Consider the following 23,309-nt stretch of genomic DNA (forward strand, 5'->3'; position numbering starts at 1 on the left):
CTGCAAAGCTGCATAGTCGAGACTTGTTTCTCCATCGACTCTACCTACTGCGTTCTGCTGCAGTATCTGGCCGGGTGGCTAAGCGTTGCGAACGTGCCCAAGGTAGGTAGTGAGTGTACTTACGAATGACAGTCGTGGATTGGGATTGGACAGGCTGTAAGAAATTGAGAAAGGCGGCAAACATGTCAAAGTGCTGCTGTTGGTGAGGTTACAAGTGCAGGTTGAAGGAGCGACCGACCCATCCACACAATGCAAGTCCACATCCACACGGCCTTCCACCTTACTGCGCACCTCAGTAAGTACGATGTACTTGTCCACGCGGTGAGTGAGAAAAGGAGGTACTCGGGATACATCTTGCCTCACATTGGGCTTTGGTGTGCAAGGCATGGTAGAGGGCGGTCAAGGTATCACGAGGTATCGCGGTCGCAAAGTGGGAAGGAGCGAAAGTGGGCGGCGTGGGAGGGTACCCCCGTGTTGTCGGGTAGCAAAGAAGCCAAGAACCCACGCCTCTTGCCTGCCCATAACGTGGTGTTCCACGTCCCATCCCGGCAATCACAACCTAGCGGTCCCTGCCATTTGAAGCAGCAAATAGCCAGAGGGCTCTGAAGCAGCAAGTACGGAGTAGTCGCGCTCTGCCCCTCCCTCCTCCCTCCTTCCTGGTCCGCCCCATAAATGCTCCTACCGTATGTAGCTGTCTATTCTGCCTGTCTTTCGTCATTGCCACGGCCCTTTCATCTGAAGGTTTTCCTCTTCCTGAAAGGTTACCACCAACGAGAAAGAGTGGAAGACGTGCTCTCCTCCCACCACATACCTTACCTTACCGACCCCAATACAGACACAGAGCACGACCGGGAGAGGAACGATATCCTACCCTCGCCCATATCAGACGTCGCGAACGAACCACTCGCGGCTACTTGACCTCGATATCCATTCCTAGCAGCAGTGGTCAGTCGCCTCAGGGGAAGAAACGGTGCGGCGTGTCTTCCCGCCAGCTCCAGTTCGACAGCTCCGAACCACACATATCCATCCCCAGTCCTGGGCCCAGACCCAGCACCAGACGAGGCCTCGATCCGAATCGAACCCCTTTCCACCACCACAACTCCTTCCCATTGACCACTCACCTCACGGGGCGCAACGAAATACAACCTATTTCCTTCCTTCTTCACCCATCTAACAACCTCACGACGACTGGTCGACCTTGACCTGCCTTATTCGACTCGACCACCTTTTCAGGCCGTGATGGTGACGATCGACGTGCTGTCAAGCTGAACGAATAACCATACCAAACAATTTTTCAGATCCGAACCGAATACCCCTTACTCTATATGACGGGAATAGCAGCCATCAACAAAAAAATACATAATATGGCGGCTACCGTTGCGCATGCGAACCCCCTGTCGAACCAGGTCGGCGGAGGCTTGTCCAAGATGATGGGCGGAGGCAGTAGCAGTAATGGCCACACTCAGGTTCAGGCTCAGGCTCAGGCGCAACAACATTCCGATGCTGGAGCTGGACCTATTGCGAGCCGGAAGTTGACTCCTCAGGACTTTCGCGTTGTAAGAACGCTTGGAACTGGTTCGTTTGCGCCCCTTCCCCCATGTCTCGCTGCACCTACCTTGTCTCGGAACACCGTTTGCTAACCATGGACCTTAACCGTGCAGGAACGTTTGCTCGGGTGTGTCTTGTGCGCCCGGCAAATGCGACTGAAGAGGAGCGCGATACCGTTTTCGCGCTGAAGATCTTGCGGAAAACAGAGGTCATCAAGCTGAAGCAGATCGACCACGTTCGTCACGAACGTCTAATTCTCGGCGATGTTGCCGGCCACCCCTTCATCACAAATCTTATTTCCTCCTTCGCCGACCGCGATCACTTGTACATGCTGCTAGACTACGTCCCCGGCGGCGAGCTTTTCAGCTACTTGCGCAAGTTCCGGCGCTTCGAGGAGGAGACGGCGCGCTTCTACGCTGCAGAGATTGTTCTAGTACTGGAGTACCTTCACGAGCAACAAGGCCGTGTCGCGTATCGTGACCTCAAGCCCGAAAACCTTCTCCTGGATGGCGACGGCCATATCAAGTTGGTCGACTTTGGCTTCGCAAAGAGGTTGAGCAACAGCTCAGGGCAGCCCATTGAGACTTACACACTCTGCGGCACCCCCGAATACCTCGCCCCGGAAGTGATCCATAACAAAGGTCACACGACGGCGGTGGACTGGTGGGCGCTGGGCATTCTGATATACGAGTTCTTGACCGGATACCCGCCATTCTGGCACCAGAACCCAATCGAGATCTACAAGCAGTGAGTTACACCGCAGCGGCCGGCAGGCTCCCTCTTTCTCATTGCAGTAGCCACTAACAAACTTGGCAGGATTGTCGAGAAGCCCGTCATGTTCCCTCATGACCCGCCAGTATCAGCCGAAGCTCAAGATCTGATCAGATCCTTCTGCACAGTAGACCGATCCCGACGACTAGGCAACGTTAGCGGGGGAGCAGCCAAGGTCAAAGAACACCCCTTCTTCCGAGGGGTCAACTGGGACGACATGTACCACCGACGAGTGCGAGGCCCCATCATCCCACCGATTCGATACCCCGGCGATGCGCAATGCTTCGACATTTACCCCGAGGACGACGGCAAGAGGGAGCCATACACAGAGGACATGGTCCAGAAATACGACCAGTACTTCAAGGACTTTTGACGCAAGCTTTGTCAATCTTTTCGACCCATCATTGTATGAATCATGCGTTCGGAGTTGTTCTTTACTCGGAGGAGTTGGTCTCCGTAATTCTTTCATGTTTTTTGTTATGATACTCCAACCTGTAACTGTACTGCATGAGACTTGGTAGCGAGGATCAAGAGAATGAGCGGCCCATTCAGTGTCGCTCGAGAGAGGCAGAGCTTGGACATGGGGGAAAGAAGCTGCTAGGCTTCGGTCTGGAATATGTGTGTGAGGGAAATTCTGCTGGTCAAACCCTGGATAAGGTAGGCATCGCTGGGTATTGTTTTTTTTTCCCACCCCATTTCACTCGGGTATTTGAAGGCGTTAGATTACGATTGGAGAATTAGCCAGCCTGTACCGGGGGCAATTCAGGAACTCTGGAACCTTGTCTTTCGGAGGTAGGAGATACTCCGATCAAGGAATAGAAGAGGATTTTCGTATCCATATGAGGCATCGCAGTCATGACCGGCGGTTGTTGTCTCTTCCTGTTGCCACAGTGCCTACATGCAAGTGAGATGCCGTGCCATCACAGAAAGAAGCAAGTCGAAAGACAAAAGCAAATCGCAGCGTGCTGCCCGACCTGAGATGGCTGACCAGGCTGTCAGAGCGCCCCCGTGAGCACCGACCAAAAGTCCTGGCCAGGACAATGACAGCATGGGTGAGTGTCTCAGCTCCTTGAGGAGCTAGCCGAGTTGGGCATGACACATGCTCGTGGATTGTCACTCTGGTGATGGGCCAATCTCATGTCACCTGAACCAAACGATGCGTTCCCTTTCTCGGACTTATCTCACTTGTATCTCATTTTGGTTATAGCCCAGCAATCGGGTTTTGTGTCGGACAGTTTGATGAGGCTCTTTCTTGTAGTGAAGGCCTTGGCGAGGGCCTTAGGGAAGGAAGTGACATCATCTCAACTTGATCTGGAGGGTCAACCAGACTGGAATGTCCAAGGTGGGATAAATGCCATCATATCCGTACGGCGGAAAAGGCAAGGCAGATCAAGGGGTTGCGAACCAAAAGTGTGTATAGGTGTGACCTCTCGCTGAGTAAAGGGGGAAAAGAGGGAGTAGCCGGGTGAGTTTAATGGGTGAGATGAGAATGAGACTGACGGAAGAGGTGGAGTGCCATGACCTAAGAATGGTCGGCGCAGGCGGGTTGCAAATAAGGTGCAGAGGGGTTACCCCTCTGCAGGGGACTGCCGGGCTGCGAACCGCCCACGCCGCCCACTATGAGGTGCCTCCCGTGCAGTCCGATTAGGGGTAGCAAGCCTCTCACCTTGCCAGGTGAGGTAGGTTGCTAAGGTGCCTGACTGCCGTTCACGAGCACCTAAAGTCGCCCAGGTGGGAAGCGTTAGGGAGGTGGGAGGTAAGGTGTGAGTGGTGCAGGTGGGCTGCCACAGCTGCAGGTCACTAGCAGTTCAGATAGGGCAGACGGGCTCAGAAAAGGTAGGGCGGGTACGTACCGTGACCCTCTGGGCATGGACGGAATCCTTGGCGGGTAACCTCTCCAACTATCCACTGCATTGCATTCAGCTCCAGTCCCGACCTTTGGCCCGCAGCTGCTTACTGCTTCTCTCCCCATCAAATCATCCAACGAAATCCCACACACATACTCTCTCCCCGAACACCGAATCGAACAACTGCCTTTCAATCTCGAGGCGTACTGATGCTTCAAGACCCATCCATTCATTTGCTGTGACGCCAAAGCTCCTTTCACTCCTTCGGCAGCCAGCACCTCGTTTTAGGCTCGAACCACCCTCGCCCTTCCAAGTCTGCAAGCCGTCGACCAAGAGCCGACCTTGCCTTACGCATCCCGCGAATCTGTATCCATCCGGCCCAAGCCGAGCCCTTCGATTCGCGCTCCCCTTACGATACCACTCCCCGACATGACCAGCTGAGTGCAACAGCATCAGGATGTTCACTCTATCCAGTCTCGTGCAGAAGGCACAGCAGTTGGTCGACCCGACCCAAGGGCTGAACCTGACCAACTCGGACAAGAACCCATCCAAGTCATCGCTGTTCCAGAACCAGTTCCGCCTACCCAGTACCCAGACGCCGCTGTACGAGATCAATGCCGAGTTGACCATCCCGCCCGCCAATGCCACCTATGGAGGCAAGGACCACGATCGAGGCTACCACTACGCTGGCAAGCTACACCTGTCTGAAGGCTACATGTGCTTCTCCACTACCCCGTCCAGTTTCGTCCAGGGCGCCAGCACCTCAACAAGCTCTGCCTTCACTGGCCAAACACATGGCGGAGGCCCCAGTGGAAATGGCTTCACCTTTCCCCTCTGCGCCATCAGAAGGGTGGAGAGGTTGAACAGCCAGACATTCCAGGTAAGGTTGCTCCAAACCCCGGGTTGTGACATTGACAACAGTCCGTGCTCCATCCCCCGCAAGGCCATGAACTGACATGCTGCTCTACCACGTAGTTTGCCTTGGCGATTACCACGTGGAATGGCATCAATCAGCAAGAGAAGAAGGACAAGGACAAGGAACCCGTCCCCGACAAGGATAAGAAGGATGTTAGGGAACAAAGGATCACGATACACCTTGCCGGTACCCGCCAGGGCTGCGAGCGCTTCTGCGACGGCCTGAAAAAGGGACTGAGGGCCGGCGTTGGGAATGTTGGCAAATACAAAAAGGTCACCAGCGAGTGTTACTCCGAGTACCTCCTCCGATCCGACGACAAAAAGAATGCGAGCCCGCCCGACGCCGGCCTAGGCATGCTCTTCCGCTATCCTGGAGACCCAAAGAAGCTCCGCGACAGGGCCAAGATGCGTCTCTGGGCCGAATACTTGCGCGACAACGGGCGAAACATGACGCTCATCCGTCAGCCGACCTTCCACAAGCTCATCCGTGTTGGTTTGCCTAATCGATTGAGAGGTGAGACTTGGGAGTTGACGTCTGGATCAATCTACCTCCGACTCGAGCACCCGACACTGTACGCCGAAACACTAGCCAAGTACGAAGGCCAAGAGTCCCTCGCTATTGACGAGATCGAAAAGGATCTGAATCGAAGCTTGCCAGAGTATCCTGGATTCCAGAGCGAAGAGGGCATCGGCCGTCTCCGCCGTGTGCTTACGGCTTACAGCTGGGTGAACCCGGATGTCGGATATTGCCAGGCCATGAACATTGTAGTAGCGGCATTGCTCATCTACATGTCGGAGACACAGGCCTTCTTCCTACTGTCGTCCATGTGCGACAGGCTGGTACCAGGATACTACTCTACGACAATGTACGGAACTTTGTTGGACCAAAAGGTGTTTGAGTCACTAGTCGAGAAGACCATGCCTATCCTATGGGAACATCTGGTAAAGAGCGACGTACAACTTTCAGTCGTTTCACTGCCTTGGTTTTTGTCACTATACATCAACTCGATGCCCTTGGTATTCGCCTTCCGAGTTCTGGACGTCTTCTTCGTCGAGGGACCGAAAGTTCTGTTCCAAATAGGACTCGCCATTTTGAGAATCAATGGCGAGGAGCTTTTGGATGCCACAGATGACGGCGCCTTCATCTCCATCCTCAAGGGTTACTTTGCTCGTCTCGACGAGTCAGCACACCCCAAGTCGGAGAACCCGAAGCTGCGCGCCGTGACCAAGTTCCAAGAGTTAATGGTGGTGGCATTCAAGGAATTCTCGGGTATCACCCACAGCAGTATTACGGATCTGCGGTTGAAGAACAAGGATGCCGTACTGAGCAACATTGAGAGTTTCGCAAAGAGAACAGCCCTCCGAAATTTGGGCCCCGACAGCAAACTCCTTGCCACTGAGGAGCTGGGCGCCTTGTACGATCGCTTCTATACAATCTTGTACGAGAGACAACAGCGAGAAAGCATTATTCAGCAGGAAAAACAACGTCGTGCAAAGAACGCACGGCCTAGAGCGCGAGATGTGTTTGAACCCAGCGATGAACATGTTGAAAAGGGGCGAGTGGCCCTTGGTGCTAGCACCAGTCTGATGGATTACGATGCGTTTAGAGAATTCCTCGCCAACATGGCAAAGTGGGCGATGTCCGACTCACCCACCACGCCGCGCCGCGATACATTCGCCGATAAGGACAGAAATGCCTACACAAGCCGTCGTCAAAATAACGGCCTCCTTTCCCCATGGGGGTCGGGTCCGGAACCTGCCGATCACGAGTTCATGCAGCAATTGTTCAAAAAATGGGATGTTAGCGGAGCCGGCGTGTTGACTCTAGCTGATGTAGTGTCGGGCTTCGCCAGGATCAAGGGCAAGAAGGACATTATGGGAACGATTACGTATTTCTTTGAACTTTACGACGATGATGGCGATGGTAAAGTTGACCGTGAGGGCATCTTACGTATTTCCGAAGCGCTCCTCTTCCTCTCAAGAAGAGGACTCGAGGGCACACTGAGCCCGAGTGCCTCTACGCTCACGCTCAGCACGCCGACTGGCCAAGGCAGTGAGCCAAGCCTGCCTGGTATCTCAACCAACGAAAGGTTCTTGGGCAGCGTCAGCGCATTCATTAGAAGATGCTTCGAATATGCCGATCCCGACCACCCCAACAACAAAATCCACGAAGAAGAAAAGGAAGAGCCCAAATCTACGGAGAACAGTGGGGCATTCGCCATCGGCGACGACGATGATGAAGAAGATCTACTTGCCATGGATTCGCCTCCTGGTAGCCCAAGCAAAGCAAAGAAGTCGTCCTCGGACTCACTATCCTCGCCTCCTGGAGAGAAGCCTCCTGCCGCAGGGCAGTCACAACGACGTGTCTCAAAGGCGCAGTCAGAAGCGGCAAACGCTGCTTTGGACCCTGCGAACCCGTTGCACATGACGCTGCCAACGTTTCGCATGGTCGTTCTCGCCGATGAACTTCTTGAGCAATTCTTCGAGTCATCTTTCCCGACCTCTTTCCACCTTATCGAGGGTCTACCAACAGTGTCAACACCCACATCAACCCTTACTACCTTTTCCAGTCTCAACTTTGGACGTGCACCCGTCGCAGCTCTCAATCCTGCGGCTCAAGGGGCCACCCGTGGTCTACGCGGTGTACTAGACAACATCGTCACGGACGGAATGCGTGTGGCTGCAGAAGTTCGTCGGAGGATGGAGGAGGCTCAGAAGGAGCTGGAGAAGAACGCCGTGCCTGGGCAACAAAGAGATGTCGAAGACGAAGAGGACGATGCGGACATTGGAGTCGAAATCGGCATCAGGAAAGGCACGGCCAGCGGAAGCGCGGACATTGAGAGACGGAGTGTGCGGAGCGAAGACCGTGACCTTCTCGACGGGGCAGACGCCGAGGCTGGGGCCAACGGTAGCGGCAAGGAAGGGCAGCTCGTGGACATTGAGCCTACAAACCGGAGCGAGACGAATGCCAAGGGTGTCGTTGAATTTGAGGGCTGATCGACGTCTCTACGCATGTACGCAAGCATGCAAGCACGCAAGAACCACGGCTTGCGTGATCCGTTGAGGGTTCGCTCCGCCCGGCAAGCAGGTGAGCACGGCCACAGCCCACATGGCGGGTTTGAGGCACGCAAGGAGCGGCAGTTATCAGGAAGCTTTGGGAGGAATGCTGCGAAATTGGGGAGGACGGATGCGGCACGAAATCGCGCTGTAGCGAGGAGGACGGATAGGCGATGCTTTCCCTCTAGTTCGTGGAAGAAGGTATTTGTGGGAATTAGGACTATACCTGTCGACGTCTTATCACGGGATTCACGTTTGGGATTGTATTGCCTCTGGGGCTAGAAGAAATGGTCACTCAAGACAAGCAGGATGTTGTCCATTGAGGCCTGGGTGTGCCAGTGCATCCGTCCTGTGCCATGCGCCCATTTCAGACCTGGCAAAGCATTATATTGACTGAGATTATCGCCGTGAGCCGTTGCTGATACTGACAGAATCAGTTGAAACGTCTGGATGTCGTAGCATACGTAGTGCAATAACGGGCGCCTTCTCCCTTGCTCGGTTTCGAAATTGGCGGTCATCGACAGGGTCTGGCACGGAATTGAGGGTGGCACAAAGGTTTCCCAGAACGGCAGATGAGAGTCGACGATCCGCAACGCCATCTGCATGGCTGGAGAGGCACTAGGATACCCGGTATCAAGTTCCTCTTGAAGTCTGTGATCGTTTGCAATCAAACTTTGGCATTGAGGGGCGTGGGCAACATGGAGCTCTTATGCATCATCGATGTGAGTGAACGAGCCCGTGGAAGAACAGCATGCATGGACGGCAGTTGACTTTCAGCCTAGGAACTTGGATGGCACAGGATGGAGGGGAGAGGAGGGGAGAGGAGGAAAAGGGAAAGATGGTCAGCCAGGTCAGTGTTATCATGTCTTGGCGGTGACATTTGCGTGTAGAGGCTAACGATACCTTAGTCTGAATATCTAAGGTAGGTAGAGTGATAAGGCGAGGGAGAAGGTGTTTCCAACCAAGGAGGAAGAAGCAACGCCGAAGCAACGTGGCTTATGCAGGGAGAAGACGAGGCATGTATTCCTTCCGCTCCTTGCAAAGGCGAAAAGGTGCCATTGGACCCTTTCTTTCCCTCTTGGCCTTAAACGGGAAGAGGCTAAAATGCTCCAAGTTCTCAACTCCCACCAAGAGCCACCAGTTGTCGGCGCCTCTCGCATATCCCTCAACTCGTCGCCACCCAACACCGTCACTCCACATTCCAATATCACGACGCCTTGCATTTCCTTGGACAACCAGTTTCCAGGACTCTGGAATTCCTCGACTCATGGTATGCCGGCGGAGTATCCCGTCCGTTCCGTTCTCTTCTTTTCTGCCGTCTCTGCTTGCGTCTTCCAAGTTTCTTTTCACGTGTCCCGGCCTCCACTTCACCCGCTCTGAGTCTGCACGACATGGCCACATGTTTGTGTGACCACGGATATCCCCCCATCTTCGGTCACAACCCTTGTCTTGACGCCCAGTCGTACAAGTGTTTTTGACCCGGGGACTTGGGAGCCGTTGGTTGCACAGGGACAACCACTATCGTCGAATATGGATGCCGTGCTGAAGGGTCTTGTCCTCGCAAGACTTCTCTGCTCAATATTCTCACGAGACATTGGTTTCTCTTTTCTCGAGGCAAGCATAGCTATGCTCGCACTATACATAGGCATACACATACGTACATACATTCACCGACGGGTTATCTGCTCCGTTGGCCCACGGCAAACTGTGTGGGCACGTAACGCATCCACCGTAAAGACCGCTATGCCTCCTCCGTCCCTCGATCAACGACGGCTTGTTTCCCCCTCTACATTCCGCACGATGCACAGCCAAGCTTCTCGTCTCGCGCTCCAGTGTTTCTTGTCGCCGTTGCACAAGAACGTAGAGGAAAGTATGGCGGTCGGCCGGCATTCCCTTAGTCCTCCCACACATCCTAGCTTCCACACCAACGACAATTTCTGCTAACAGGGCGGGGGCAATAGACTACACCAAGAGAGGTCATCGCCGTTCTCGAAAACGTGCTTCGCAACATTGCAACAAGCGGCCCCCGTTAAATTGTCCGAATTCAGCCGCAGGAGATAGTCCCCGCTACGGCCATGAGGGAAGAATGATGAATGGAAATGTGAAAAGTGGCCACGGCTCTTGCGAGACATCGCCAGACCATCCGGTTTCCTGGCTCCAGAGTCCCATTGCTCGCCAACGCCTCTTCGCCCTTTCGCCTCTCTCTTCCATTTCGACTCAGGAGTGTGAGGGGCGGCCGTCCAAGAGGCAAGCCAGGCCAGACACCCACATACGTCGACCCGTATTGCATGAGAGGAATGACTGGCGTTCAGGGGAAAAGCATCGCATACGGCTGGACCTGAGAATCGTCATTTCAAACATTCCAGGTTCCTGGGAACGAGCCCATGCTCTCACTCTCTCTCTCTCTCACCCCGGCAGCCCTAAGGTGGGAAGGGAGGTGGGATATCCAATGCCGCTCATATCGATGGAAGTGGGTAAGAGGCGATAGGAACAGCATTCTTGGTCCTCACGACGAGAAGCTTTCAAATACAGCCAAGATTCTCCTCCCAGATTATCGGTTTTCCTCCTTCTCTCCACCGCGCTTCGACTCACACTCGCTTCTCCTTTTCGTCCGTCTCAACCTGGTTTTTCTTCCGGGGGCAAGTTGGGCAGTCATTCGTTCTTGTTGCTTGGTTCTTGCTTGCGCCTGTCACTCTTTAGGGAGGTTGACATCCCTTTCGTCTTAATACTCCCCCTCCCCACCTCCAGTCTCAACTTTTGCCTTTTGTGGCTCGCTATAGTTCGTCAGTCGTCCTTCAAAGATTCCCGACAAGATGGGTTGGATGAAGCAGGCGGCCGTTTTGGCCGCGGTATCCCTGGCCGGTGTCGGTCAGGCCGTTATCACCGCCGCCAACGGCAATTGTTTCCCTCCAGGAACGCAAACCGCCACGACCTCGGTCATCTCGCAGATGACCCAGGAGAAGTGCAACACCTTCTGCCAAGGTTACAGCGTGTTCGGCATCTACGAGTCGGCTGCCAACGTGTTCACCTGTGGCTGTGGTGGCGTCCCTACGGCCGCAACTACCTCGGATAGCAACTGCAACACGCTCTGCCCTGGTGATAGCACTCAAACTGAGAACTGCGGTGGTACGGCTGGTGAAATCCACTTCAACGTAGTCGCCAGCTCCACCACCACCACCTCAACCACATCTACCTCTTCCAGCTCTTCCTCCTCTACCAGCCTGACCACCACTACCACTACCACTACCACTTCCTCCTCTTCGTCGTCTTCATCCTCCTCCTCGTCTTCGTCCTCGTCTTCGACGGACACCTCGAGCCACTCGACGACGACTACCACTACTACTAGCCCCACGTCGACCTCTACGACTTCGACGTCTTCTACTAGCAGTGGCACGACCACGACAACGTCGTCAAGCAGCTCCAGCAGCGCTGGAACCACTACTAGCCCGACGTCGACAACCTCTTCGTCCTCTAGCAGCTCCAGCAGTGACACCTCCAGTCACTCGACCACCACGAGCAGCACAGCCACCACCAGCCCGACGTCGTCCTCTTCGTCCACTGGCAGCTCCAGCAGCTCCAGCGGCTCCAGCAGTTTGTCGACTACGACTACCTCGCCTACTAGCAGCGGAAGCACCACCTCCACTGGCTCATCTGCTTCTTCAAGCTCGAGCAGCTCCCAGAGCGACACCTCCAGTCACTCCTCGACAAGCACCACTGCCGCAACTTCTTCCTCGACTGGAACGAGCTCCGCCTCTGGTACGCTGAGCACCAGCGGCTCTTCCAGCAGCTTGTCGTCGTCTTTGTCGACCTCTGCTGCCGGCACCTCGAGCTCCGCTTCTACCACTGCTGCTGGTTCTAGCACATCGACCACTGCTGCCGCCAGCTCTTCGTCTTCCGTTGCTGCTTCCAGCTCGTCATCTTCCGTTGCTGCTGCCAGCTCATCCTCCTCGGTTGCCTCTGTCGCCAGCTCTTCGTCTTCCGTCGCTGCCGCCAGCTCATCTTCCTCCGTTGCCGCCGCCAGCTCGTCCTCCTCCGTTGCTGCCGCCAGCTCGTCGTCCTCCGTTGCGGCTGCCAGCTCCTCTTCTGCCGCTGCTGCTAGCTCTTCGTCCTCCGTTGCTGCTGCCAGCTCCTCTTCTGCCGCTGCCGCTAGCTCTTCGTCGGCCCCTGCTGCTAGCTCTTCTGCTGCCCCTGCTAGCTCTTCGTCTGCTGCCGCCGCCAGCTCTTCATCTGCTGCCGCCGCCAGCTCGTCCTCTGCTGCCGCTGCTAGCTCTTCCGCTGCGCCTGCCAGTTCTTCGGCACCTGCTCCGTCTTCGACTGCTGCTCCTTCCTCGTCGGATGCCCCTGCTTCATCAGCTGCCCCAACCACATCTGCGGCTGAGCCTGGCCAGTCTTCCATCGCTGTCCTCAGCCCTGATCCGGTGCCTTTCTCGAAGGCTCTCGAGATTCAGCCCGGCGAAGCTGTTGTCGTTGACATTCCCAACACGAGCGGTAACGCGGAGAGGTTTGTTGTCCAGTCACAGGGATGCAGAGGTGTTCCCGCTGGAGAGTCGCCCTTCGAGAACACTGTCAACCCTCCCGATGCTTCTACCGCCCCTGCCTGCGCGGTTGCTTGCGCTTCCCAGTCCCTGCCCTACACTACTGTCATTAGAGGCCAATGCTTCTGCGGTTCTGTTCTCAGAACTTTGCCTCTCATTCCTGCTGATCAATGCGCTGCCGCTGCGAGCAGCCGTCGTCGCAGCGCCCTCAGACGCCAGGCCGGTACTGTTGATCCCGCCACGATCCTCAGTGTGACACCTGCCAACCAGGTTGCCCTTGCTGCTGCCTCGACTACTTTGAGCTCATCCAGCGTTCCTTCTGCCGTGGTCAACACTGACACGAACATCCAGTTCGTCCCTACCAACACTGGAACGTCCGTCGCCAGCGCCAGCTCCACCGCCTCTTCCGGAACTTCCACTGGTACGGGCTCCGGCACGACCTCTGGAACGGCCTCTGCCTCCAACTCCGCGTCCAACTCCGCGTCCAACTCTGCCTCCAGCTCTGTCACCAGCGCCGCCGCGGCTTCTGCGACCGACTTCATCCTCGCCATTGTCGGCGGAAGAGCACCTACCAGCTCCTCAAGCTCTTCCAGCACTGCCACATCGTCCTCAAGCTCTTCTACTGGCAGCAGCAGCAGCAGCGGCAGCAGCAGCTCCACTGGCTCAAGCTCCTCTGGTACTTCTTCTAGCAGCAGCTCTTCTGGCAGCTCCTCGGGCAGCACCTCTTCTGGATCTACCTCTACTGGCTCCAGCTCCAGCTCTTCTGGATCAACCACTGCTAGCACTACGGATACTTCTACCAGCTTGTCCATTACCAGCTCTGCTTCCACCAGCAGCTCTACTAGCGCACCGTTCTCGAACTCCACAACTGCTCTTACCATGAAGAAGCGTGGCCCTATCATGGCGCACCTCATGAACCGCCAGAGCGGCGGAACCACCTACGTCGGTACCACTGGTCAGACCAACCCTACCAACTGCAACCAGGCTGCTGTATTCAGAATCGGCGCTTCTGGCACCCTTACTGTTGATGGCGTCGCCCTCAGTGTCAACCCCAACACGCCTTTCATTGCTCTGCGCTCCGGCAGCACCGGATCGATCACCGCGACTTTCACCCTTAACAACGGTGTCTTCGTATGGTCCAACTCAGCCTTCTCTGGGGGACAGGCCGGCTTCTGCCAGGACAACAGCGGTCAAGTTTACGCTACCTTCGGAACCACCGTCCCGCCCAACTGTACTCCGGTCACCCTGAGCGCTACTCCTCGTAAGTCAAGCCGCACACGCCTGACGATTTTGCTTCTAACACTCTCTACTAGGTTCTTCCTGCACGGCCAGCGGTAGCACTACCAGCCTCCCCGCCTCCACTGCCGCTACCAACTCTGCCACAACCACTCCCGCCGGTGTTTCTACCACTACCGCCAACCCTGGATCGACCGCTTCCTCCAGCCTTACCACCACCCGCTCTGGAAGCGGCACAACTACGCCCGCTGGTTCCACTACCGCTCCTACCGGTGGCTCTACCTTTGTCAGCGGTGGCTCGACCTTCGTCACTGGCGGTTCAACTGTTGTCTCTGGTGGCTCTACCATCGTCTCGGGCAGCTCCACGTTCGTTTCCGGCGGCTCTACCTTCGTTACCGGAGGTTCTACCGTTGTCACTGGTGGATCTACCATCGTCAGCCCTACCACTGGTCCTGCCGGCGGCGCGACGACCGACAGCACCGCTGCCGCAGCCACCTCCAGCATTGCTCCCAACCCTGTCGCTGTTGATGGCTTCTCTCTCTTGGGATGCTTCGCCTCGTCCAGCAACTTCCCCTCCTTTGTTCTGGCCTTGTCTGACCCGTTGTTGACCCTCGAGAAGTGCACCGCTGCCTGCCCCGCCAGCTCCAGACTTGCTGGTTTGTTTGGTACCGACTGCTACTGTGGTGACATCATCGACAACACTCTCACCATCCTCGTTCCCGAGGCCCAGTGCAACACTATCTGCCCCGGTAACCCTCTCCAACGCTGCGGTGGTCGCGCCTCTTCCGTCCGTCTGGCCCGTCGCCAGATCCCGACTGATGTCCGTCTTACCGTCTACGTCCGTCTTGACGTCTCCCCACCGGTTGTCTCCACCGTCACCAGCATCAGCGTCAGCACCGGCGCCGGTACCACCGCGTCCGTCACCGTCGTCAACACCATCACCGAGCCTGGTACCACCATCACTGGTGCGCCGGTTCCCACCAGCACTGGCCCCAACATTGCAGGAACCCTCACTCTGCCCCCCGGTCTGTACACGGCTGGCGCTCCTCTGCCTGGTGGCGAGGTTTGCTACGTCGTCACCCGATCTTGGTTCATCGGACAGACGTCGCTGCTCCCTGCCTTGCCCACGGCTACCGTCTGAGCGTGACTTTTCCAGCATCAAATCACGAAGTCATTGGCATAAGATACATGTACGGTTCACATATAGACTAGGGAGTTGTTTCCCGCAGCTTATGGGATTTGTGTGAAATTTGTTTCTAACTAGCATGGGGGAAAGAGAACAGTTACGACTTGTACGAACTGTATCACTGGGTAATGTAGGAGATGTTTTGTAGTTTATTTTGTCTTCTTTTGTCGGACTTGGTTTAGGAGAATAGATGATTTAGGACCCAAATATTTGATCATGCCGCTGTCCACTTCCAATCTTTGTGTAACTGCCACGTATAAGCCAATGAGTACATTCTAGTTTTCATTTCCTCCAAGGCTGTTCCCTTCGCCTTATCTTGGTCTATTATCTTGTTTTTGAGATGTTGTCACCATGGTGACGAGTTCCCCGCCAGTGTTGCATCTCGGGAACGTATTGACACCATCCGAATGCACGAGGCATGAAAATGTCTTGACGAAGGTACTCCAAATCAAACATTTTCCTCTGGGTTGCCGAGGTCCATGGTTCGGTCGTAAAAGTTGAGGGAATGCCGCGTCATTTGTTGTTCTGGTGTACGTCAATTATCAGAGGGGTGAGGCATGTGATGTTGCGTGGTTCACTGCGCGTGGTTTGGATTTTAGGTTTCAATGTTTCTGAAGATGCTAATCTGTTGAGAACTGTACATGGTCGAGCATGCAGGACTTGATGTCTTCTTGGGAAAAGTAGGTAGCGTTTTTCTCAATCCTGCCGTCTTCTGGTCCTCCCCGGCCCAGCTGGAACAAGAAGGTATATAAACATATCTGAACTGCGAAGTTGTGGATTGGAAAAACAGCCATATCGCATCTGATGTCCACTTGGACTGAATATGTCTTTGTTGTTGACCATGGAGGGGGCGAGAGGTCACTCACAAAATATATTAGATAAGGGCTTTTGGGAGAGAGAATCTGGTCGTTCTGTTCTCTGTATTGAAGTGCTCATTGCTAGTTTTGGAGTATTCTATTCAAAATCCCTACGCCGAAACTAGAATGGAGTGCAGAAGGATGATAGGCGGCCGATTTTGCAAAGTTCAAGTGTCGTGAGTCTTTACGTAGGAACACATCGTACCGCGGGACTCCAATACCAAGCGAACAAGGTACTTGAGCTTCAAAAGTTACTTCATTGCCTGCCGTCTTGAAAAGGCTCTCTCTTGTGAAAGAAGTTGGTGTTTATTTACTCCTCCCTCATACCGCCCTCACTGACGAATGACTTTGTGATCTTTTTATTGCGGGTTTGTTTATTTGGTTGTGGGGGGTTCCCGCCTCCTATATGAACTTTAGTCTTTGCGAAGCAGTTGCTTTTGGGAGATTCCGATGATAGAGAATATGCGTATAGTTGTACTTGACACCGTATTGCGATGTGGGTAAGTAAGTAAAGGACAAATCTGGAACCACACGGCCTTGACGTATAGTACGGGAAAGGGAAAATCTGGCGAGGCGTAGTGCACATCGTCGGTCACATGATCGAGACGCGTTTACCTAGGTCTTGATCCTAGAATAATGGAGTTGCTGGCTTTATATACATATCAAGATAGTGAGTACGGAGTTGTCTACTAGGATAATGTCCTCGGGCAGGTGGGAGTGTGTGTAAGTGTACATCTTTATAATATAAATTTCGGCGGCGGAACTTAGTATACCTATTATATAAGCCGAGGCTAGAGACGAAATGTGAACACTCTTTACCAACATTGACTTTATTTGCGAAATCTGAGAAGCACCCACTGGCGTTCAAGTTATGCTCCTTGATTTCTGGATTGATGGTGCTTGAACTCGCTCATAAGTTGAGGTTATTAGCATATTCAAAGTAAATGGTAGTGTTCTTTGCTAGCGCCAGGGTATTCTAATGACTATACTTTGAGGATACAAAGGAGTATAGAAAGATGGATGCATCAGCAGAAATGGCCCACCTAGCCTGTCAAAGGACGACCAATTTCGTCTTGGAATGGCCCAATAGAATGGATTTAGGAAAACATTCATATCTCCGTGGTGGCCTCAAGCAGGAGGGAAGAGATGTCATTAAGGCGGCTTGGGGTATACCTGACCACAAATGAACCGTCATGCTAGGTTCATCTACTGCTTGGCTGTTCTTGGGTTTCTACTGCGCCATTTATATTCCTTTGCGCTTCAGGAAGCTTTTGGTTGCATGTACGAGCTACATCAGTGAGAGGGCCAGCCTTATTCCTCGCCCCGATCTCGAAATAGCTTCTAGGTTGGCTTCGAATGCTGGAATCAAGCCGTCCAGTTGGTATCGAGATACAGTACTAGAATGGGAATTGCCTCTGTGTTACATTTGGTGCCCAATTTGTTTTGCCTCACGGGAGTGATTCGGCCGGTGACTGCCCCGCTTCTCCGACCCGACTTCCCCGCTCCGAGCAGGTCAGTCCGTCCGGACGAGACGGTCAGCCCACCAATCACCAACCACACCCTCCACCCTGCCCCTTGCACATCACTACTCAACTGTACTAGCCGTCAGATGCCAGACTATATGCATAAAAAGCCAAAGCTGACTCCAGATCTACTAGTCCATCAGACGATGATGGTAAAATACTTGATCGCTGGCTTTGCCCAAGACCAGCACCTCCTCTTCAACTTCCCCTTGGCAGGTCCCCTCCCTTCGCGGCGTCGCATCCGCTGTGCCGCTGTCACCCCGCACACTCTCTTCCCTGCGCATCACACGGACATGCGCAGACGAGGAGAAATGAAGATCTCCGTCTCTACCGTCGCTATTCCGAGCCTTCCCCGCGTTCTCTGCTGTTACCTTCCCGGTACCCCAACGGGCCCATTGGGTTACATTACATATCGGGCCATGTCTCTGATCGGGATCTGTCACCGTCTTGGCTTCCCTTCTTTTGATGTTCTTACTTCCTGATATGGTACGCGAGAAGCTTTCCCATCGATGTGGTGTAACTGCGATACAACTCTATGTTCCTGGCCTGGTGATCTGGGTGTCCTAGGTGACGTTGGACCTGCCGTTGAACCAGGTTTTTCCATTTAGGGAAGTGAGTCTTTCCCGGCATCACATGGAAGCTTGTTCGAGGTCCGCGGCATTTGTTCTGATGGAGAGTTTGAGTGTGCAGTCTCTCATTCCATATGTAGATGTAACAGTGTAGAGAGTGATGAAGAGGTTGTTGTTATAAGTAAACGACAGGTTCATCCCATCTCACGAGCAAGTTCCTAATCTCTCGTACCCCTTGCCAAGTACCAGAAGCTTGTGCTCTCTTATTCCTTGCCTCCAACACGGGCCGATCAAGGTCCCCTGACGACGATGCCGTCTCTACGCCCCCTCTCCCTCCTGGCGATGCTGCTCGCATCGACCGCCGTCACCGCAGCCCCCTACAACACCTTTGACGGCCCAGGCTTCCCCGCCTGCAACGACGTCGCCGCAGTCCACAACGCAACCAGCGTATCCGACATCCAATCCCTCGTTAAGGACGCCATCGCTTCGGGCCAGAAGGTCCGCGCCTCGGGTAAGGGTCACATGTGGTACGACACAATGTGCTCCGACGACGCCAACACGGTCATCATCCGCACCGAGGACGTCAACGGCATCTCCGAGTTTGATCTCGCGGGCGGAAGCGTAGTCATCGAGGCCGGCGTGACGTTCTTGCAGCTTGCCGAGTACCTCCATGCCCGTGGCGCATCGGCGGGATACACGCTTGTGAATTGGAACATCACGCTGGCGGGTTGTGTTGCTATGGGAGCGCATCGGTCCTCGATTCGTGAGGATTCCATGGTTGCGGCGGGCGTGCTGGAGTTGGATATTATTGATGGGAATGGGGAGCTGAGGCACCTTGTAAGAGACAATAATGACGATACGTGGCTGGCTGCGTCGACTTCTCTTGGGTTGTTGGGTGTCATTGTGCGGATGAAGTTTAAGATCTACCCCGACTTCAAGGTTTATGCTCAGCAGAAGACGTGAGTTCGTCATGAAGCTGGTGTAGCTTGACTAAGCTAACGATGAGAGAAAAGGCTCGAAGAAAGCGAGGTTCTAGACGGCGACATCTACGGCATGATTGCGCCTTACGCAACAGCAAACTTCTGGGTACGTTTACTTCATACTCCCTTCCCCTAAGGAACCCCCCATAGACTAATAACCCCACGCAGTGGTGGCCCTACAAGCGCAAATTCCACCACCGCTACTACGACGTCGTCCCCACAAACACCTCGGACCAGCAAGGCTTCCAGAACACCTTCTCCGTCACCGACCTCGAGGGCACTACGGCCCGCACCCTCCTCGACAGCGGCCGCTACCTCCCGACCTCCAACATGCTCGCCGAAGAAATCTTCTTCGGCCTCTGGTCGAAGCCCAATTTCCGCGAAAAGACGACGAACCAGCCCATCGAGGAGTGGCCCGTCTACGGCTGGAACTACGACGTGCTCATCGGCGGGCTGTACCCGGACCAGAGGCCGCTGTGGGAGGTCGGGGTCCAGGGGTACACGCTCGAGCTGGCGTTCCCGATCACGCAGGCGAATGCCATGTTGAAGCGCGTGAGGGCGTTGTTTGATGATGAGGCGAAGAAGTTGATCGTTATGACGTCGACGTACCGGAGCGGGATTAACATCAAGTTTGGCAGGCCGTACTTTGATCTGCTGGGGCAGGTTACGTATGGGACTGCTGACGGGGCGGATTGGAGTAAGGGGGTGATTATGCTTGATTTCCCGACGTTCAGACCGACTGTTGGCGACCACAGCAGGTTCAACGAGCCTTTCTGTGAGTGAATTTCCCAGCGAGATGCTCAATGCACCACCGCTTCTTGATGAAGGAGGGATATAAACTGACTTGTTTTTGTTGCTAGATCACAACTTGGCCAAGGTCCTCATTGACGAGTTCCCCTGCCGCCCTCACTGGACCAAGAATACCCGCGAGGTCTTTGCCCAGGCCGCGAAGAACATCGACCCCGATGTAAGTTTTGGTACCACGCCGTTCAATGTAGAAGTGATGGTTTGCTGACAATGGATTGTAGCACATTGCCCGTTTCAAGGCCGTCAGAGAGAAGTTTGACCCGAACGGAATGTTCAAGAGCGTTGTCGGTGAAGCCATTGGAGTTTACTGAGTCGACAGAATTACAGAACCATGATCGGGTAGTTTTCCATTTCATTGTACATACTTTCTCATTAGGCAATATAACACATTATTGGGGGAATCTCTGTGACTCAGAATCTCGCCGAAATATATGATGTAAATAACGAGTTTCCATCGCTAGTAAACTCTGTGCTTTTTTTGGTCACAGCTTTTACTTTTGACGATAGGCGCTTGGTGTATCGCCATATAACGTATCGGTTTTCGAAAGCATCTTTCACATTTCAACTCAGGCTTTGGTAAATGTATACCCTTGATAAACAAAACAAGATAATCCATACCGTGTTCTACCCTCACCTCCTACACGATGAGAACAGCACATCTTTCATTCATCCCTCTGAACAGGCTTCAGCTTCACCACCAGCGGCCCCTTCTCCCACGTAATATAATTCCTCTGCACAACCCACGACTCCATACCGGGGCAGAGCGCCAGATCATAGTGCCATAGCGTCTTGGCCAGCAGCAGACGCAACTCCAACCACGCAAGACTAGACCAAAGCACACACAAGGTTCTTCGTCAGCAAACGGAAGGATAAGATACACAAGTGGCAAAAGTAGGGTGCTAGTAGTCGGTGGTAACTCACTTCTTGCCCAGACAGTTCCTCGGCCCATACGAAAACGGCTCGTGTACGTCCCTCTTGTCACCCTTCCACTCCGGCGCATCCATATGGATCCACCGCTCCGGGACGAACGCGTTCGGCCGGGCCCAGTTCTCCGGGTTCGTGAAGGCCGAGTAGGGGTTGACGGATACTAGAGTCTGTCATCTCACTGTAAGCTTCCGCTTGAACTTCCCAGCTCACCAAACAGCATTATCTTCATCACGTAACTATGCAACAGGGGAAGATATAAAGGAAGAAACAAGGGTCCAGAACGTACGCCCTCCGGAATATACTCCCCACAAACCTCCGCCCCTCCCCGCGGCACGATCCTCGGCATCCCCGCCCCGCCGGGGTTATACATCCTCAACCCCTCCATCAGCACCGCGGTCAAATACTCTAACCGCACAAGCCCGTCGACGCAAATATCCTCCGTCCTCGCAAACGCAGCCCGGATCTCCCTCGTCAAAATATCGTATACCCGCGGGTTCCGCAGCAGGTAGTACGTCGTGCCGGACAACACCGTCCCTGACGTCTCCGTCCCGGCGACCATGAACATGGCCGCGTTGGCGTGCATTTCCTTATTCGATAGACCTTTCTCCTTGCCCTTAGTTCTATCATCGTCGCTGCTGTCGCCGTCGTTGTGCTTAAGTACAAAACTCCAAATATCAGGCTTCGGATGCGCTTGTCTCTCCCTCAACCGCCGATCGACGAGCTGGCCCGCAAAGTCGGTATGCTCCTGCGCCTTCTTCTTCAGCGGCGCAGACGTAACCGCCTGAACAAGCGGTCCCAGGACCGGAATCTCAAGGAAGACGAGCCCGTAGATGACAAACTTGAGACCCGCAAAGACGTTGCGCACCCAGGGCGTGTAATCGCCCCTCTTCAGAAGCAGAAGCGGTTCGCCAAATGTCAGGTCCGCCATGATATCGAATGTGGCAAAGTTGTACAAATCTACAATGTTGACGGATCCGAATGCTTCATCCTCACCCTCGCCGCCGTGCGCTCGCTGGCGCTGACACTCACGCTGGGCGAGCGAGCCCATCGCCTCGACCATCTGGTCGGCGTAGTCCACCAGCAAGGACTCCTGCGCCTTGAGCGCCGTGTTGGAAAAGGCGTGTGTGAAGATGCGGCGCTGGCGGGTGTGGTCTTCCGGTCTCGTCGTAACGAGGCTGTCGCGGCCGAAATTCTCGCCGCCGAAGAAGCGTATGTCTTTGGCCATTTCGGATTTGAGCGGGCGGCCTAAGATGTCTTTCCATGCTTGTGCTGTTTATGCGTGTTAGTATTGTGAACTGTTGGTCCGGAGTGAATCATCGGGGGGGGGGGGGGAGATGAGGTGAGGTGCGGTGACTGTACGTTGAATGTAGGATAACTCGTTGGGAGCTACGCGAACGGCGCCAGAGTAGGTCTCGTGGATTTCGCGAGCTTTGACGGCGTATCTGCCTGTCAGGAGGTAGATGTTCTTCGGCACCGGACTGAAGCGCCACAGGATTGGTCCTGGGTAGTGACGAAGCGGGTGGAAGTAGAGATTGTAGATGCCGAGTAAAAAGTACTATAATACCTGGTCAGCGTGAGAGCTTCCTTAAACGTGGGCGTTCAAAAGGCAAACATATGTAATCGTGATCTCAACAATGTACAACACAATAGATCCGTAATTGAGGGCCATGTTTGCTAGATATGATTTGGCTCAGTTGACTTGCAGCTACTGAAATGGAGTGCATGAAGCTATCGAGCATTGGAGCACCTTCACAGCTGTCATTATCTAAGAACCCATTGGAACGAATACGAATTCGATGGGATGGTTGAAGGGGCAAACACCACCCGTTTGCCTCATTAGGTGAACTCAAACGTCACTGCGCCAGGATGCTACTGACAGCTACGTTGTATGTAGTAGCATCTTACTCGAAACTTAAACCGCGTTATTGGTTTCATGAACACGTTTGTCGGCACTTTTTTTTTTTTTTTTTTTTTTTTTTTTTTTTTTTTTTTTTTTTTTTTTTTTTTCTTTTTTTTCTTTTTTCTCCCCCTTTTTATTTTTTTTTTTTTTTTTTTTTTTTTTTTTTTTTTTTTTTTTTTTTTTTTTTTTTTTTTTTTTTTTTTTTTTTTTTTTGTGACAGCTTGCCATCCATTCAATCGCTTGTCCTCGCCCAATTGAATCGTGATCAGAGGAAGTTTATACATTGAAGCGGGCGCAGGCAATTCTTTTCACATCTGTTTTGATAGATCTAATGCTCTCCACGTGCGTTGCCAACGGTTGGTCATGATATATTTATCAAAGCCGCAGCTTTGCCGCCGTCGGAAGCAGAACTTCAAATGGCCCAAGTTTATGTACAGAATTGACTCTCGTCTCAAGTGTATTTGAGCAGTAGAGGCTTTCTAATTGCCAAGATACCTGTGAATAACTCACGAAAGAGAGGTTCGATGGTCGAGTCGAGACAACGGATCAGTCAGCAATACGATGGTCACACCAACTTTATCGATAAGACGTGATTTCAGGCCCCTCCCCCGCCATTCACAGTGATGCGGCTCGCCATGCTTCATTGGGCCA

General features: G+C 53.8%; 7 protein-coding genes across 7 annotated transcripts; 6 read left to right on the forward strand and 1 right to left on the reverse strand.

The window, feature by feature from the left end:
- Positions 1-672: 672 nt before the first annotated feature.
- On the forward strand, positions 673-918 carry CPAR01_10120 (uncharacterized protein; the record flags this gene model as incomplete). The annotated part of the gene is made up of 1 exon (XM_060494383.1): positions 673-918. One exon carries the CDS (start codon positions 673-675, stop codon positions 916-918), a length of 246 nt encoding a protein of 81 aa, XP_060346565.1.
- Positions 919-1,325: 407 nt separating this feature from the next.
- Positions 1,326-2,692, forward strand: CPAR01_10121 (uncharacterized protein; the record flags this gene model as incomplete). Its single annotated transcript, XM_060494384.1, has 3 exons — positions 1,326-1,575; positions 1,662-2,295; positions 2,365-2,692. The coding sequence occupies 3 exons, from the start codon at positions 1,326-1,328 to the stop codon at positions 2,690-2,692; spliced, it is 1,212 nt and encodes a 403-aa protein (XP_060346566.1).
- A 1,931-nt stretch (positions 2,693-4,623) lies between these two features.
- CPAR01_10122 (TBC domain-containing protein) lies at positions 4,624-8,078 on the forward strand (the record flags this gene model as incomplete). The annotated part of the gene is made up of 2 exons (XM_060494385.1): positions 4,624-5,046; positions 5,142-8,078. The coding sequence occupies 2 exons, from the start codon at positions 4,624-4,626 to the stop codon at positions 8,076-8,078; spliced, it is 3,360 nt and encodes a 1,119-aa protein (XP_060346567.1).
- A 2,873-nt stretch (positions 8,079-10,951) lies between these two features.
- On the forward strand, positions 10,952-15,050 carry CPAR01_10123 (uncharacterized protein; the record flags this gene model as incomplete). Its single annotated transcript, XM_060494386.1, has 2 exons — positions 10,952-13,934; positions 13,987-15,050. The coding sequence occupies 2 exons, from the start codon at positions 10,952-10,954 to the stop codon at positions 15,048-15,050; spliced, it is 4,047 nt and encodes a 1,348-aa protein (XP_060346568.1).
- A 2,095-nt stretch (positions 15,051-17,145) lies between these two features.
- Positions 17,146-17,412, forward strand: CPAR01_10124 (uncharacterized protein; the record flags this gene model as incomplete). Its single annotated transcript, XM_060494387.1, has 1 exon — positions 17,146-17,412. One exon carries the CDS (start codon positions 17,146-17,148, stop codon positions 17,410-17,412), a length of 267 nt encoding a protein of 88 aa, XP_060346569.1.
- A 941-nt stretch (positions 17,413-18,353) lies between these two features.
- Positions 18,354-20,142, forward strand: CPAR01_10125 (uncharacterized protein; the record flags this gene model as incomplete). Its single annotated transcript, XM_060494388.1, has 5 exons — positions 18,354-19,003; positions 19,058-19,130; positions 19,193-19,799; positions 19,885-19,991; positions 20,053-20,142. 5 exons carry the CDS (start codon positions 18,354-18,356, stop codon positions 20,140-20,142), a joined length of 1,527 nt encoding a protein of 508 aa, XP_060346570.1.
- Positions 20,143-20,493: 351 nt separating this feature from the next.
- Positions 20,494-22,427, reverse strand: CPAR01_10126 (RadP cytochrome P450 epoxidase; the record flags this gene model as incomplete). The annotated part of the gene is made up of 5 exons (XM_060494389.1): positions 20,494-20,656; positions 20,753-20,925; positions 21,045-22,027; positions 22,118-22,313; positions 22,371-22,427. 5 exons carry the CDS (start codon positions 22,425-22,427, stop codon positions 20,494-20,496), a joined length of 1,572 nt encoding a protein of 523 aa, XP_060346571.1.
- Between the last annotated feature and the right edge of the window lie 882 nt (positions 22,428-23,309).

This window comes from Colletotrichum paranaense, assembly GCF_030867605.1.
Source record: "Colletotrichum paranaense strain IMI 384185 chromosome Unknown Scaffold_8.1, whole genome shotgun sequence".
NCBI classification, from domain to species: Eukaryota; Fungi; Ascomycota; class Sordariomycetes; order Glomerellales; family Glomerellaceae; genus Colletotrichum; species Colletotrichum paranaense.